General features: G+C 42.6%; 1 protein-coding gene across 6 annotated transcripts in view; it reads right to left on the reverse strand.

The window, feature by feature from the left end:
• Nucleotides 1-17661, reverse strand: part of RasGAP1 (Ras GTPase activating protein 1) — a 933257-nt gene that overhangs the window by 408175 nt on the left and 507421 nt on the right. For all 6 annotated transcript variants that reach the window (XM_067084371.1, XM_067084369.1, XM_067084372.1 and 3 more), the window contains 2 exons: nt 9273-9379; nt 8960-9121 (listed from right to left, as the gene is read on the reverse strand). In XM_067084371.1, coding sequence (XP_066940472.1) covers nt 8960-9121; nt 9273-9379 — 269 coding nt within the window. The remainder of the gene's footprint in view (nt 1-8959; nt 9122-9272; nt 9380-17661) is intronic.

Below are 17661 nucleotides of genomic sequence, written 5' to 3' on the forward strand. Positions count from 1 at the left end.
TGAAGAAAGAGATTGCTAGATTAGTGGTCATTTCCTGAGCTTCAGATTCCTCGGAAATAATGCTAACTTTTTGACTGCTGAGTCATACTGTCTGAGAGTAGATTCCCTCTTATCTGATTCTATGAACAGTGTATTAAGAGGGTCAATGTTAGTGTCTTTCTGAGCTGCAAACTTCATGAAGTCCATAAAGCTAGGGCATTCAGAATTCTTGAGGAAGCTGACACAGTCCGAGTTTGCATTACTTGTGTCAACCTTGGATTGGGGATCTGTTTGTGCCGGAGCTTCAACTATAGCAGTAGAGGAAACCAATTGCTCTTCGGCCAGTTGGGTGCCACAAGTGCTACTTGACCTTTGAATGATCTGAGTTTGTGTAAAACTTTCATCAATAGGTTTATTGGTGAAACAGATAGATCCTTTGCCATCTGTTCCAGTCGATTGACATCGCATCTGTGGAATGAGCTAGAGGTCTAGATTGGGAGCAACGTAACACAGAAGCTTGTGGTTGCTCTCTGTGGCAAACAGGTCTACCTGGAGACCCGGTACCTGAGGACAAATCCACTCGACGACGTCTGTCAAGGACCATTCCGACTCAGCGGAGTTGTCCTGGATAGTGAATCTGCAATGACATTCCAGAACACCTGCCAGGTGGGTAGCTGACAGGTGCCAAAGATGTTTCCTTGCCAGAGAAAATTGCAATCATTACCTGATTGATATGGGTCGACTTGAGCCCCCTCTGTTTAGGCAATGCACAACTACTGCACTGTCCAGCACCAGCCTGATGTGAATCTGTCTGGCTGGGCGTAGTTTCTTTAATGTTAGAAATACTGCCATTGCCTCTAGAATGTTGATATGGAACTGGCGGAATACTGTCGACCATGTTCCCTGAACTTTCTTGTGTTAGGAGTATCCTCCCCATCCGCTTAGGGAAGGATCCGTATGGATCACTAGTGATGGAGGGGGAAATTGAAGAGGCACTGACCTTGCCAAACTCTTGACTGTCAACCATGGTTGAAGCCTCTTCCTCAATACCGGCAGAATCAGAGACATCTTGTCCCTGTTTCTGCTGTTGGCTCGTTTCTGCCATAACCTGTTTATATCTTTCAGTTTGGCTTTGAGCAACAAGTCTGTTACTGAAGCGAACTGAAGAGAGCCTAGAACTCTTTCCTGGAGTGCGACGAGGCTCTTTTGTTCTTGAGGAACTGCCTGGTAGCTTTGGCTATTTCCCTCCTTTTGGCTGGCGGAAGTGACAGTTTGTGTGTTTAGGTCCCACTGGATTCCCAACGACTGAAATTGAGCCGCGGAACTAGACGGGATTTCTTCCTGTTTATTTGGAATCCCAAGTATTCCAAGAAGTTGATTACTGTGAAAAGTTGCTTTTAGACATTCCTTGACGTTGGATGCCCAAATTATCAATCGTCCAGATATCGCCAGCATAATCCCTTGGGCCCGTAGCTCTTGGACTACTGTCTCTGATAGTTTGGTAAAATTCTGGGCGCTATGTTGAGCCCCGAATGGCATGACTCTGAACGAGTATGCTTGTTTTCCTAGTCTGAACCCTAGGTAAGAGAGAAGTTTCTAGCAACCGGGGCGTGATAATATGCATCTGAAAGATCTATAGAGGTGGTGACGGCCCCACAGGAAGTAGGGTCCGTGCCTGCGAGATTGTAAGCATGCGAAACTTGTCGCATTGAATGTATAAGTTGAGACGAGACAAGTCCAGAATTACTCTTTGCTTGTCTGAGTCTTTCTTCGGGACACTGAATAGACGGCCTTGAAATTTCAAGTGCCTGACTTTCTTTATTACCTTCTTTTGCAGAAGTTCTTTTGCAAAGTCCAGTAAGTCTTTGGATGGAGGTTGATGGAATCTGACTGGCGGAGGAGGCCCCTTGCTCCAGCTCCATCCCAGACCTTTTGAGATTATGCTGTGGGCCCATGGACTGAAGGTCCAATGGTCCCGGAAGAGATATAATCTCCCGCCTACCTGAGGAGTCTCACTGATTGGGAGAGGTCTTACTTCCTCTGCCTCCTCGGGCTCCTCTTCCACGTGAGAGAGGTCTGGATGCTGCTCTACCTCTGTAGGTGGCTCTGGCCCTGCTTCCCCCCGTATGTCTATTGTAGCCTCGAACTGCCCCTTGGCTTTCAAACGAGGCGTTGAAAGCTGGGGACGTCACGAAGGCTGGCGGAGCAGAAGCTTGCTGAGCCGGCTGCATCAGTACGAACTGCTGCTGAGGCTGTGTCTTGGATGTAGAAGGCTGGCCGATCTGTGAGACCGGTACTGCCTGAAGCACAGTTTGAGCCTGAGGTTACTTATAGCTCTGGAACCTCCTGAACCTTTTCCTTCCCTTAGGTTGAGGTCCGGAGGTCTCAGAGGACTTCCTTTTGAAAGGGAGGCCCCAACGAGAGCGAAGACTCTGGTTCGTTCTGGTTGCCTCTGCCATGACATTATTGACCTCATCCTCTGGGAAGAGGTTAGGTCCCCAGATAGAACTCTTCATGAGTCTATTGGGCTCATGCCTGATGGTGGCGCCTGCAAAGATGTGTTTCCGGCAGTTCTGTCTACAACCACAAAGTCATAAAGGTCCGATTGGAAGGACGCCAATAACGACTTAGTGAGGACCTGAAACAGAGGTTCGTCATTATAAACTAATGCTGTTACCTCTGAGATGGTGATGGAATGCAGGGAGCGACTCAACCTGCACCTAGCCTCATACTCCGCCTTCAGCAGAGCCTCATACTCCGCCTTCAGTAGAGCCTCCGGAATCCTGGGAAGGTGCTCGCTGAACAGGGTGGAGGCACACTCGGGATCGAGTTTCCCCACCGTGAACGTTGCCGGAGCTCCCAACCAACATTCCGAATCTCTGGGGAAGAGAAGGGAAGTAGGATCTGTCTCCCGGAGTTGAGGTATAGGCTTGCCATCTATCCCAGCCTGGAGGGTCAGCTCTGCAATCTTAGTAGTGCAGGGAGTAGGGATGGAGTCACCTACGGAGAACATCGTGAAACTTCCCTTAAAGGGAGTAAGTTTTGTGTTCTCGCACTCCCAGTCAGTGAGAGCGCGCATTAGGGCAGATTGAGCTTGGTCCCTGCGAAAGATGACTGTTTCCTTAGGGACCTTATCAGACCTAATCCAGGTTTCCTCAGTTAACCTGGCAAAGCCTGGATAGGGAGGCACTAGGTCGGCTGGAAAGAACTCTAGTTCTTCCAGATGACGAGTGCCCAAACCCTCAATAGTCAGTGTGCCATTATGCAGGGGAGCATGCAGGGCCAGCCGCCACGGGTTCCCCTTATCAAAGGGGGGGCAGTTTGGAGGCATCCGGGACAACATGTGATTGCTGTGCTGCTCCGGATTGGATGAATCCGAAGAGCAAGCTTTCCTGGGCCTGCAGCTTTTGTGCCAATGACAGCACTGACTGTCCGGAGGTCTCTAAGCTTGTGACAAGCTGAGACGAAAGATCTTGTAGCCTAGCTTCCACCTTGGAGTCGATCCTCTGCATCAGCAGTTCGACAAAGGCCTCAGAGTCGAAGCTAGGCTGTGGAGGCTTAGCCTTTGAATCTCTGGACCTCCACCCCTTAGAAGAGGGAGTAGCCTTACTTGAGGACGCCACTGGTTTGGGAGCCAGTGACGACGTAGAGGGAGCTGGCGAATTAGACCTTTGAGGTCTAGAGGACTTTGGTAAGTCCTTCTTTTTCAGCGATTTCACCTTGGGGATAACAGACCGAGATCTGTCCCCACGGTTAGCTGACTTCGGAAATCCCTGGAAGGAAGAGGAAGAAGAAGGTGAACTAAATAGAGTTCTATTTACACTATCCTCACCTGCCTCACTTACTACCCTACCTTCTACCAGTTGGTCATCAACGCTCATACGTTCTAGGATGTTGATAGCCGCCACCTCTTCGCACAGGTTGTCGTCTTGGGAGGGCTGCGTCTCCTGCCTGATCTTCTCGATGAGTGGGGCGGCCACCTCCTTCGGCACTGCGGCGGAGATCCGGGCACCCGGATAGAGGAGATTGCAAATCTCCTCCGACAGCACGTAGGGGTAGCCAGACACAACATTCCTCCCAAATCCGCCGACCCAGGTCTTCAGGGTCGACAGTGAAGAGGCACGGATTGCTGGAAGAGAAGGCAGGACTTACTGAAAATATTCTCCCAGTTTTCGTATATATCCATATGAGCCATTAAAATAAAAAAAGGGAGACTAAAAGTTAGTGGTCTCCTATCACTTACCAACTCATCGGACACTAGCTCGTAAAGAGCGTAACAAATTTCACAGCCGTCCGGGTGCCAAACAGTCAGGTCTCCAACATGCACCGCACAGCTGGAGTGTGAGCGGCACACCGTGTCCGCAGGGTTGCTGGAGAACGGCCATGCACCCTGGCTCTGGCAACGCATCATCTGTAGTGGAATGATGGTACATGAGTATCATTAAGGCAAGACCCGCCGGAACTAAGTCCGGCGGCCACAGTTTACCTTAACATAGATTATGGATGATGATACATGCGAATCATCAAGGCAAAACCCGCCGGAACCGAGTCCGGCAGCAAAAGTCTAAAAACATAGATTATGCTACCGAATGGTTAACTACTATAAATATGTTATAAACAGATACTCTATGATACTCCGCCGTGATTAGTCACTGAAATCTCATTGTGTCGCATGATATGGGACCGGCGTAATATGAGCGGAATAGGGTGTTCGCGTACGGCCCACCTCTCAGTCGCCCAGGGCGGAAACCATATAATGGAAACCGCCAAACAGACCGTGAACCATACCCACCGGAGTGGATAAATGGACAATAACAACGAAAGAACCGACTAGCCCAGCGGAGACTTGAATTCTAACATATCGTAACTGTTATTTGCTTCCACGGGACAGTGTTCGACGCTCCAGCTACTAACTACTAAAGGCAATTAGAAGCGAGCTAACGAAACACCGCCCGTTAAGGGAAAGGTAGGTGAGAAGCGGAAACCCGGCGAACGGCGACTGGTCAGGTGGGTAGCACCCTCCGGAAGCCGAATATAACCTCCTAGCGGGGGTGCCGAACGCAAGCGAACGGCTTTCCTCTTACGAGGATGTCGCTCCGGCAACGTTGCCAAATTCTAAACGTTAAGGTAAAAAGGGGGGACTAGGCTACATACATGAAAAAGCTGGAGTTAACTGATCTTAGCCTACCCTCCAAAAACCAAAGCTTTTTGGCCTGGACAGGAAGGCCAGGATTAGTGCCACCGGTGTGGGGAGAGAACGACCTACGTACTAACTCAGCCTCACCCTCCAAAACCGAGACAGCTTGATCAGGTGGCAAAATATGAATCGAGCAGCCCTCTCACTAATCTAACCTTACCTTCCAAAACCTAACGGCCTGGCCAGGTGGGCTAGTTGTGAATGAGGAACTCTCTCACTAGCCTAACCTCACCCTCCAAAACCTAACAGCCTGGTCAGGTGGGCTAGGTGTGAACGGGGAACTCCCTCACTAGCCTAACTTCCCCCTCCAAAACCGTAAAACGGCCTGGTCAGGAGAGCTAGGTAGCCTGAGCATCGTGTAAGAGCTGTCATGCCTAGCCTAGGCAGGCTAGGCTAGTTAACTACCTTAAATTAGAATTAAAACTACCTAATATCTGAACAACAAAACAAAGTAAATCATTCGTGATGTGGGTTAGCCTAAAGATTAAACATATATAAATACATAAATGACTCAAGCAGAGAGAAGGTCTAGAAAACATTGGTTATATAGGTAACGTTAGGTACCAAGATGGCCTACCCTGACGCCTGAATCACATGCATAAACTAATCCAGGAATGGACATGCCATCCATCCTTGTACATATCAGCTATCATCATGATAAAATTAATAACACCATCGAGAAGGCATCAACTCGCTGGTGGAGGAAGAAACCGATAAAAGACTCAAATTCTATTATCAGAAAAGGATGAGCCTAGCTCGGTCACGATACCGGGTTCCTCATCTCCTACCAGCGACATGGTAATTTCTCCAATTAAGCTCCAAACTGAATGGAGTATGGATAAAAACTAGCAGAATTCGTTCTGCTAATAGAAAGCTGAGACTGAAGGTCGAAAACGGGAAAGAGGCAAACACAGCCCACGCTCGGCTGCATATCAGAACTATTTACACTGTTAAGCATTATTTACGTACAGTTCATAAGTACAATGCCTCTTGCGTTAAAAAACCAACCAAAAACAGTACTCAACTTAGATGGTGGAAAATTCTCGTTGGAGGACATGATTTGAGCTGAAAAAGAGAACACAATCACCAAAGAAAATTTTAACGGTGTACGCGTGTTCATGCTAAGATTGGAATGAAGATGGTGGGCGTGAGCGGTGGTTGGCAGTGAGTGGGAGGTAACCGTTGGTGCGGCTCCTCCAATTTTGGGGCTTTGAGAATAGAGAAATCTATAGGATGAAGACCTGTGATAGTGGTTACCACTCACCCCTTGTGCATACCGACACCATTGTGGTGCTCGATCCAGGGGTAGTAACCCTGGCATTATGGATAGCTTTTTCTCCGGTATATTTAGCAATATTTATACTTAGAAATGTGTGCTATTGGAACCATTTCACTGGGTGACACAGGTCGAGCCCAGAAATATATATATATATATATATATATATATATATATATATATATATATATATATATATATATATATATATATATATATATATATATATATATATATATATATATATATATATATATATATATATATATATATATATATATATATATATATATATATATATATATATTAAAACATTAGGAAATATTTTAAATTATATTACTTAATTTGGGTTTGTATTATAGGTGGCTATTTTCTGGTGTCCATATGTGACTGCTGCAATCCCTCTGCCTACCTATACATTTTACTGGACTGGTAAATGGAGTAAGCTTATATGTGTTACTGTACACCAACCATAAGCCAATACTGTATATAAAAGCAGTCACAGTTGTGATTGCAAGTGGACGGAAAGATTTAACATTTTTCAAAGACTTTAAACACAACCTTTTCCTAGATCTTAAAATCTGCATGTGTACACCATATTTTTGTTTGTTTTCTTCCCCCTTTAAATTCAAGTGTTTCATGTCTTCAACAAATGTAACAACTCTTCTATTGTTAATATACTTGTGAGAGAGGTGCGAAATAATGAGCAGGGAGACAAGTACTGCTGATTTATTGATAAAAAATAGCTGCTTATAAAGCGGGATGCAGACGTCAGTGTAGTGCGCAGAGACCACTCGTACAAAGATTTACAGGTGACCTGAGGTCAAACTAGTTCCTTAAAAACAGGACAGGTTTATACAGAGAACATAGTGATAATGTCTGACACATGAAATAAATATCTTGTTACTTGTACAAAATAAATGATTGCTTGGAAAGACAATATATACATAGTTTATAATTGTGATGATAAATACATATTCCACTCGACCTTAGGTCGCGGAAAGGCACCGCAGAAAATGGGATGTTCTCCAAGAGAAAACGTTGAGCAGGGACTTTACATACTCTTTACCTTTCTCCTCTCTAACACTTGTATGGCAAAACATGTACTGCTCTGCTTAGCTTAACAAACTATGTGATCACCATGATATTATCTACTTCAGTACAACTTCCTATCTCTTAGAATCAAATATATATTCTTATTTATTCCCTTTTTACATAATTCACTCATATCCCTATATGTGTTTACCAACACTATGCAACACAAGAAATTTTGTGCTACACAGATATGCTGTTCTCCCACAAATAGCACTTTTATATGTTTATCATTCTCCAGTCCTTTATTATATTATTGCAAATTCCTTTTATATTGTGACTTCTGTTCTGTATGCACATACAAATTATTCTAGGTCTTCTTCCCTTTCTATATGTGGTTCTTCCACTGACTCTAATAGCCAATATCTCTCTTTGATACATAAAAATTCACACTTGTTTTAGGAGAATGGGTATCCTCAATATAATACTAGCATTTAGTCACTAGTAAATGCATTCTGTTAGCAAATAATTAAGTCTTCAAATGCACTGCCTCACTTTACACTAATATGACACTGCTGGTATTTTTATAATGCCTATGTCTTTTACATTTCCCAAGCCTACACTAGTTCTCAATGAAATGAGATCCACATAAAAAAACTCCAATGAGAGTTTAAAAAAGACTATGAAGCAAGATTCAGTAAGTTCCAGTTTCATGCTCCTCTCTGAAGTATGTGGTTTGCTTAACAGTTTTCATAATCTTATTTTGGCTGTCATTTGCAGTATCCGAAAATTTCTCAGTGTCTTCAATAATTCCAGCGGCGCCAGTATTATGATATTGTTTCTTGACTCCTCTACTATTTAACGCTTAATGAGAGAGAGGGGTAGAACTGCTTAAGGTTATTATCAATGTTAACAGGAAATCTGAGGGACCCAAGGAACAAGATATATTAAGAGGATTATCTTTGCAAATATAAAAAGGGGACCAACAAATCAAATTTCCAAAAGATTAAACTTTTTATGAAGTTCAATTCTCCACAAAAGATATCCAGAAGGCACTGACTTCTAAATGTACAACCATTACCAGACCAAAAAGTATAATATCAAAATCACTAGAGAAGTATAAGTGAATGCTTGACCCATCTGCTCTAATCATACCAGCTGGCAAACCACACGGAATGTCATGTGCCCTACCCTGATCCCCAGAATGCAAGGAGAGATCTTTGAGATAATTTCCCATTTTCCAAATCAGCTAATCAACTATCTCTTTTAAACTGTATACACAAGGGAATTTGTTTAATTTTGAGAAGACATTTGACAGATCATAACAAATTGATAATCCAACTTGTGAAATGCAAATTTACAGTAATTCAAGATGATAAAAGTTTTGGGCGGGAAACTTCCACTGCTAAATACTTTAAACATTGAATAACAAAAGGAAAACAGTAATTTAAAAAATGATACAACTACTGACTTACCGTTCGCATGGCATCTACATGTTTGTCGGTGACGCAGAGCGCAAACACTTCCCTCATGTACAATTCTCTGAAGTTCTGGTGAGATGTACGAGAACTGACCAAATTCCCAACGCTCTGTACTGTTTTACTGAGCAGAGTCAATGTCCGGTGTGTTGCTGGATCCTTCAGTAGGAATATTGAACATAAATTTTCTTCAAACAGGTTTGCAAATGGTAAAGTTTTTATTACCAAAATGAGTAAAAAGTCATGTTATAAAATGCTATAAATATATATTCCACAGGAAGCTGCTCAAAACTATAAGTATACAACTTACAATTTGCTCTGTTGTAAGGTCAAATAACTTTGGGTACAGAATGGCAGGAGCAAAAAACCTCAGGAAGACAAACCCAGAGATGACAGAATACCTCACTTCTCTTTCATCTATGAAGAACAAATTAAAAACATAATTAAGAAGCGTCATAACACTAAATGATATTGTTTACATTCTTTTAGGAACAGCCAATCAGTATACAGTATGTACAGTATGCTTGTTATTTACAGTCTGCATAATGTAATAAAATCAAAATCTACTGATCTTTCAACTAATAATACTTTCCTGAATAGAATTCCACCAAAAATGTTTTTTAAAAAAAACTACATCTACTGCATACCTTAAATAACTAGAGTTGGATTTTCCTTCTTTGCAAACTTACCAAAAATATTTAAAAAAAATCAGTTAAATTCTAAATTCTAATATGTCCCCTTACTTGCTACAAGAGCCTTGTGGGTTATCTTTATCAGAATAGAAACCACTGCAAAAAATAAATATTACAGCACAGGCTGAACTCTTTTAATAGAATAAAATCAACAAAGCTTTTGTTTTCATTGTTAAACACCTCATTCATAAAAAACAGCCTTTAACTGTGTGGGAGACATCCAAGTGCACAAAGCAACATTTCCTCTTCTACTTTCTGCACCCATCAATACTCCTTACTATAGAACAAATCTCCATGAGACAGTGTGAAAGGAAGGGCGGACTTTATGATAAAAGGGTTTGTACAAATACTTGTTTTATTGCAGAAACATAGTGTGCTCTCATAAACCCAGTCATCGTATATTCCTATTTGAGAGAGAAATTCAAGCAGAGGAATCCAAGAAGACATAATTCCCATAAGTCCTTTAGGAGGAAGGGCAGAGAGTTAAGGATAGGTCCAAAAGGAGTGCTTCTGTGCTTAACAACCTGCAATGGAAGGATCTCCAGGCAATGGACACTACCATGGGCACTACCATTAACAATGGGTCAGCAGTGGAAGAAAACCCAAAGACAGATGTCCACTGACATACGAGGAATAAACCTGTGAACTGAGGAAAAAACGCCATATTTGCCTGACATCTATGAAGGAATATGAGGAAAGAGTAAGGTGTCTGATGTAACACCATATCTAGGGTGACTGTATAGCTAGCCATGCTGGCAAACTACAGTACAAGGAAGGGAAAACCATAGTGTTAAGAGTGATGGCACATAAAAAAAAACTCCAGCATAGAGTATGGCAATGCCTAGTTCCCACTCTACAGAGGGAAGAGATCACAGGCTGACAAAAAGGCCAAAGTGGTCAAAGGGTCACAAACATACAAAGCAATAGCCCTGAGCAAAGAAAACTCACCTTAGGATGCCAGAGCACAAGCCCAAGGTAGAATCTTTATAGCCAAGATGGAAAAATTCTCAGCCAAAGGTTAATCTCAATGATTCCTAAGAAGTAACTACTAGGGGGTAAACGGACAAAAGGTCACAGTGTGTTGAAGACAGGTTCAGAGATATTACATATTACAGAGGAAGCACCTCCTGACCTGTGGAAGGCAGCGCAATAAGAGCAACAGAAGGGAACCAATCTAGATGTAAAGAGTCCAACCCAGAAGCAAAAGGAGGACAATCGAGGGCCAGCACCTCCTGAAAGCCTCAAGGTGGTCTAAAATATGGGAAGGCAGTGGTACCTCGGTTTCCGACGCTAATCCGTTCTAAAGGAATGTCGAATTCGATTTTGCAACAGAAATTTCGACCAACCACCACCAGTCACTAGAACCTGTAAAAAATACTACACACATTACAATTAAATAAGTTCAGAGTTAAATAACCAACCTTACAGTTTTAAATGCATACTGTAAAAAATTGGCCTACCAGGAGGACAATCTAGGGCCAGCAACTGGAATGTACTGTAATGAAAAAAAACTGTTGTTAATGATAAATACAATGAAAAACAAGCCTGGCATTACATTAAATTAATAAAACAATATTAAAAATAAGCTCAAATGTACTGTAGAGTCTGTTATAAAAATTAAGAAAAACGTTTTAAAATCGGCAGCTTGTGGCAAGGGGAAACAAACCAGAGCGTGAGGGATCTACTGTAATTACATAAAAATATATAGGATTGACAATCATACAGTCAGCCAGTAAGGCAGCATAAACTAAGGTCAAGACCACTTTTGTTTAAAATCATCATATGTTTCGTCTGAATTCTAGCAACTCAGCATTTCGTGTCGGAATCAGAGCGAGACCGGGTTCCATGAAAATCAGAAAGTCAGCCAGTAAGGCATAAACAATCATTAAATGAGAGGAACACATTACAGTTGAAATCAAAGAAAAAAAAAGGTTGCAAAGAAAAAAAAAAAAGACTGAAAACAGGCAGCATTAAGATTTTAACAATCAACACAGTAAAAAATCATAATCTGATGAAGATGACCTTCAGTGGTGAGATAGGCTGTCATTCAAAGCCAGGAATCCTGCCCAGTTGCTGACAAATTCATGGCAAAAGAACTGCAGAAAGTAGAACTTGCAACTGCAACAATTCCTAAAAATACTTCACCCACATAAGACAAGCTAGAAAGCCACACACTTGAAGCTGTGACCGAGGGTGAGGATGAAACTTGCAGAAACAAGACCCCTAAAGAAGAAACTCTTAACCTGATGAAACCCAAGAAATTCATGATGAATCCCAGGAGGCCCAGGATCTGCTCTTGCTGTGGCCAGCTAGTGTTAGAAGCCTACTGGTATTTCACAAGGCTTAAAAACTCACCAAAAGTCACCTCAACAGACCAAACAGTGAACGTGTTGGTGGCATACCTAGACCAAATATGTAGTGCCAGCCACTATTCAAGCCACAGTGTCTGGTCACAGAGGACTACATGACACATGAGTAGAAACAGGCAGCAGTTCAGACAAAAAGTTCTATGAATTTGTAACTGTGTTGGAAACATACAAGAGACCATCCCAAATGGAGAACCTGTGGCACCTACAGAAGGGTTAGTCTCATAGAGTATGACCGAGACAGCTGAGGCAAGAAAGCATTGTAAGATCTCAACATGACAGCTGAGGCAAGAAAGCATTGTAGGATCTCAACATGACAGCTGAGGCAAGAAAGCATTGTAGGATCTCAACATAGAAATGTAAGTCCCCACTGCCAGCACACAAAGTGAATACAAACCTGATCCTTCTGGACTCAGTGGGAGTGAGATGAAGGTAGAGCTACTGACAACTTCTTACTCATGATACAGTCATCATTCAAATAATAAAGAGTGCCTGTGACTCGAGTAAAAAAAAAAATCCCAGTAAAACTCAGTTCCATTCCAGCCCTGATCTCACATACCCAGCACTCACCAGATGGGCTTCATGTCCTGAACTGGAGGTAACTGATCGTATGAAATTGCAAAGAAAGGGCTATCCATCTAGGATCAAGATGGTTGTGGGAAGAGAAGCAATTTCTTGACTAACAGCCATATAAAGTTGTAGCAGCAAAAACCTAGCCTCACAAGATAATCTGAAAGAATGATTCATACACATTACGGTCTGGCTGAGGGGGCAAGGCTTGTCTACAGCCTGAGGAGGGACCTGAAACCCTAATGGCTCACTTCCTTCAGAGCCAACTCAGGAAAACTGATAGGAAGGATAAGGATATGCCCCAACTTAGTCCAAAGAACCTCCCTAGGGATTGTTGTGGGAGCAGTGGAACTCATAAGGGAAAGGGGACACAGGAGAACAAGTCCCTTGGGCTGCCATAAATAATAGGGACTCCTGGTGAATGGATGGCTGTACCAATGCCATTGTTCCCAAACTGAGAAAGTTGAAGAACTAGTGGGCTGGAGGAAATGAAGATCAGGTTACAACCTCTCAACATTTCTGAAACAAGGAAATGCCAACACAAGATGCTGAATAACTCAAATGAAACCTCTTTGATGGTTCCACAGCTATAGGCCACATCATTGCCAAAGAACCATCTCCAAGTGGGATGGCCAAAAACATAAGGCATGCAAACAGACAAGACTACTAACAAGAAACTGTCAAGAACAGACAAGGCAGCAGCCAAAACAAGAATCTCTAGAACCCATGACCTACAGCCAGTGACCATTATTTTTCAAATACCTTGGAAAAAAAAAAGACACCTTCCTGGATGGGGATGGCAGGTGCCATCGAAGACCAATGTTAACACGGCTACCCCAAAGAAACAAAGTGGAAAGATGCAAAGCCAGTGCCACCAAAAGAATGTGGAGCTCTTCTGGGGAACCACTGAAAGCTGCTTCTGGAGTGGCACCAAGCCATGACAAAGCCAATGAAAAGATGACAGACCTTGAGAAGACAGCCCAAACCATGCAGGCCACAGGCAGTTGCCAATGAAGAAGCCAAGATCCTGAACACAGCTGATCTAATGGTAGCAGGAGAGAGAAGAAGGTGACAGCTCATCAAATTTAGTGACAAGACATCCATATCCATCATGAAGGGCCAAAGCATCAACCAAGAGTGTGAGTAAAATAGGCAGGCAACCTTTACAATGGCTGAAGGTGAAGACAAAGAAAAGGCAGTCTTATGGGCACTAGGCAGACCCAAAGAGCCAACTTCACTCCAAACTTAGAGGAAGCAATCTGCTGAAAGAGCAAGAACCATCAGAGCAGCAATCCTCCAACACAGTATACTCCAACATTAATGAAGTAAGGTGAGTAGGAGGGCAGAATCCATGTGATCTGTAAAAGGTAAACGATGAACCAAAAAACCCAAAGGCCAGCGGCAACCAAGCCCAGAGCCACAACAGACCATACTCATCAATATTCCATCAGAATGGAGCCCAAACACATAGCCAGAGGGAAGCTGAGAATCCAAGGGACAGGAGCTGCAAAACCAGGACTGAGGTGGAGGCAAGAGCACTAGCTGAGAAAGGTGGCTAATGTAGCAAGACCTGGAAGAATGAAGTACTGTGTCACTGTGCCTGCAGGTCAATCACAATGTGTCCTTTCCACCAGGTTTCCCATCAATGCCACAGTAACCATAATGGAGTCTAATTGATAACCCCATCAAAGCTCTTGAGTTTGGGAAGGGCAATTTTCAGTAGGGCCAGAGGCACGCATGCTGAGAGGGAGGGGGGAGGGTGTTAGACACAGCAGGGAAGGCAGCCACCACAGAACATGCACTCCCACCATAAATCAGATAGTCTTGACAATATATATTCATTTATCAGAAAACACTACAATACAAGTACACAATCACCTTTGACCAAAGCTCAATTTACAGTAAATCTGGAGAAATCATCAGTTTCAAAGATAATTTTATTAGGGGTAGGATGATGTTTTAGGAAGTGACTACTGACTTTCACAACAAAAGTTGTCCCGCCCCGTAAATATTCTGTCTTGCAAATGCACTAAAAGACTCATTTCACACACTTTACTTAGAGGTTCTGCATTCTTTGTCTCAACATCACATTCTGTTACAGTTACAGAAGACTGAAAACTAGTATAAATGCTTAATAAATAACAGACAAGCTTTAATCCAAGCACACCCATTAAAAAAAGGTGATCCTTTCAGTCAATGTTCCTGAAATGAGAGATTCACTAGATTATAATGGAAGGTCAAGGTGGACAATGACAAAATAAAAAATTGCAATAAAAAATGTACATACATACCAAAGTACAAAAAAATAACGAATTTTCAAATACAAACCAATCAATATAATGTCATCACTTCTCTGACCGTGGTAGCCTTATCAATGTCTCATTTCCAAAGCAGAGCCCAATACTTGCTCCAAAAGAGAGACTGCTGGCAAAGCCAAGCAGAGGCCACTTCCCCAAAATCATTAAGCTCAAAATTAGTAAAATGACCTCTTAAAACCACTGCTCAAGGTCCAGGGGTAAAGCTTTGGAAGAGGCCGGTAGTATGAAGTCTGGTGCCCCACAGGGTCATGCTAGCTGGAGATTTCTCCAGTTGCAGGAGGCATCATAGATAGATCTCAGCTCCCACTCCTGTTCATGAGCCCTGGATGAAGGGAGTGTAGATGGACTCCCTACTGTCAGGGATCCCCTATGGAAGTTCCAGTTGGAGGTCTTGGTGGGAGACTGGCAAAGAAAAAGGGCAGGAGCTGGAGAGAAGTGTCCTGGTGCAGCACTCCTCCATGGTGGTACAAGGGCCTTGGCCAAGAGATGGCACAGGGGTAAGATCCATGCTGAGAGAGGGATCAAACCATAAGTGACTTGGAGGAGGAGTGAGACTGCCCTGAATGGGGAGGGGTAATAAGACTCCCTCTGCCCCCTGTTTATGGACTGGGAAGGATAGTGAGAATAAGACTGGCAAGCCCATGTGCTCCTTGAGTGGCAGTATGGGCCCTGGGGGAACGACATTCCCTCGAGAAGTGTCTGTCCACAGGTGGTGAGAGAAGTAGGAATGCCTACAGTACCTAGAGTCTCCGTGACAAGCTGAGGCTTGTTCTTGGAGTGTAGAGGCAATGGCAAGGGCCTCCTCTAGGAAGGTCGGTCACTGGACAAGAAGCAAATGAATCTGCTCCATTTCCTGGGAGACGAGCAGCAATAAGGAGAGGAAGTTCTAGGCGAATGCTTCATTTTATTTGTCTCTAACCGCTGGTTGGAAGAGTCTGATGAGGATGAAGACGTGGAGGAGGGTGAAGGTAGGGATCAGCAATATTTTTTGGCAGTAACTTCCTGCTCTCACTAGAAGTGCTGGGGTAGGGTGGGGGGAAGTGAGAACCTTCATATCTCAGCCACCTAGGAAACGTCCTGGGAGGTAGATATGGTGGGGAGGGAGGGGGAAAGAGCAAAACCATACTGATGCTCACCTCATTGTCTAGCCAAGAGTTCTAAAAATGCAGGCCACACCTTTCTCAGCTGTTGTAAGAATTTCAGTTGGTTCACCTATTCCTCATCTGGTGAAGGTATAGTGGAATTCAAACCCTGCATGCTGGTCTTCTCAGAAGCAGCAGCAATGGGAGAAGGGGGAAAGATGGATGGTTGTAGGGGGAGAGAATGTTCTGGAAGGACTCAGCATTGGGTCATTTGCTAGACAGTATCCTTCTCAGGCTTCCTTCTCCCTTTCTCATAATGTTCCTATTAAGTAAGGAAAAGGCCATGCAACCCATTCAGGCCAGGGGGAATCATGAGCACACCTTTCATCCCTGCAAGAAATAACACTGAGTGTGGATCTACTGCAATTGGTTACATGGTTACATTAAACAATTACAAGATTGATCATGACCTTCACAACATTGTTGGTCTCGTCGGCTCTCCATTGTGACAACGAACTAACAACAAGCACAAAAAAAACACAACACTGCATTTTCAGGCACAAAAAGGTGCCAGTAACATAAGGAAGCACTTACAATGGATAAATCACAAAAAATCAAAAGATTCTCACAAAGAAAACAGCTAGGACATGGAAAAAGACCAAATGCAAGAAACACGTCTGAGCTATTTCACATTTGGAAGGACAATGGGCACTGTAGGCTAGGTGAGAAAGGGCATTCCCTCCCCCATCTCCACCAAGGTACCACCCTTGTTTAGTCAGTCACAGCTGTCTAACACATACACAGAAGGATACCCCACATTGAAAAGTGTACTACAGTATTTGTATCCCTGTAGGAACAAATATCATTTAAAGATAGTTTATCCAATTTGTACATCTGGAGGTGAAGTTGATCAAATCATCACGATTTTTCTTTATTATGCAGGATTGGATGATGTTAATGTTATTCTCAAGAACTATGTACTTGAAAACAAATTGAGAAGGAATTTTCCCCTACAAAAGAATAGTTATACATACGAGATCCCTTGCGATAAATGAATCAAAACAAACAGTGGGATGGACAAAGTAGCAAGGATCTTGAAATACAATTAATATGGATATAATGTTAGAACAGGGAATACAGACAGTATTTTATTTCAACATATGAATGAATGTAGCCGCAGTATCAACTTCAAACTGCAAAAGAGTTCATGTTCTGTACAGAAGTGATTGAACAAAATATTGTTGAATCATGAACCACTTATATACAGTATGTATATATATATATATATATATATATATATATATATATATATATATATATATATATATATATATATATATATATATATATATATATATATATATATATATATATATATATATATATAAACAGGTGATAAACTGGTAGCTTCATAGTAGCTATCAAGGGGGCATCCAGGAAAAGGCAGTAAGTATATAAAAACAACAGTTTATTTTGCCAACAGCACTTCACAATACCTCATTGCATCTTCAAGGCTACAATTTACAAAAACGTTCACTTAAAAACTTATGGAAAAATCAAATAATCATTTAAAATTCACTATAAGTAACGACATAACCTACATAGACTGAGTTAAAAAAGAAAGTAAAACATCTAAAGAAGAAAGAGGGGTAAGTAAAAGTTGAAGTACAG

Source organism: Macrobrachium rosenbergii, chromosome 41 (assembly GCF_040412425.1).
Source record: "Macrobrachium rosenbergii isolate ZJJX-2024 chromosome 41, ASM4041242v1, whole genome shotgun sequence".
In the NCBI taxonomy this organism is placed as follows: domain Eukaryota; kingdom Metazoa; phylum Arthropoda; class Malacostraca; order Decapoda; family Palaemonidae; genus Macrobrachium; species Macrobrachium rosenbergii.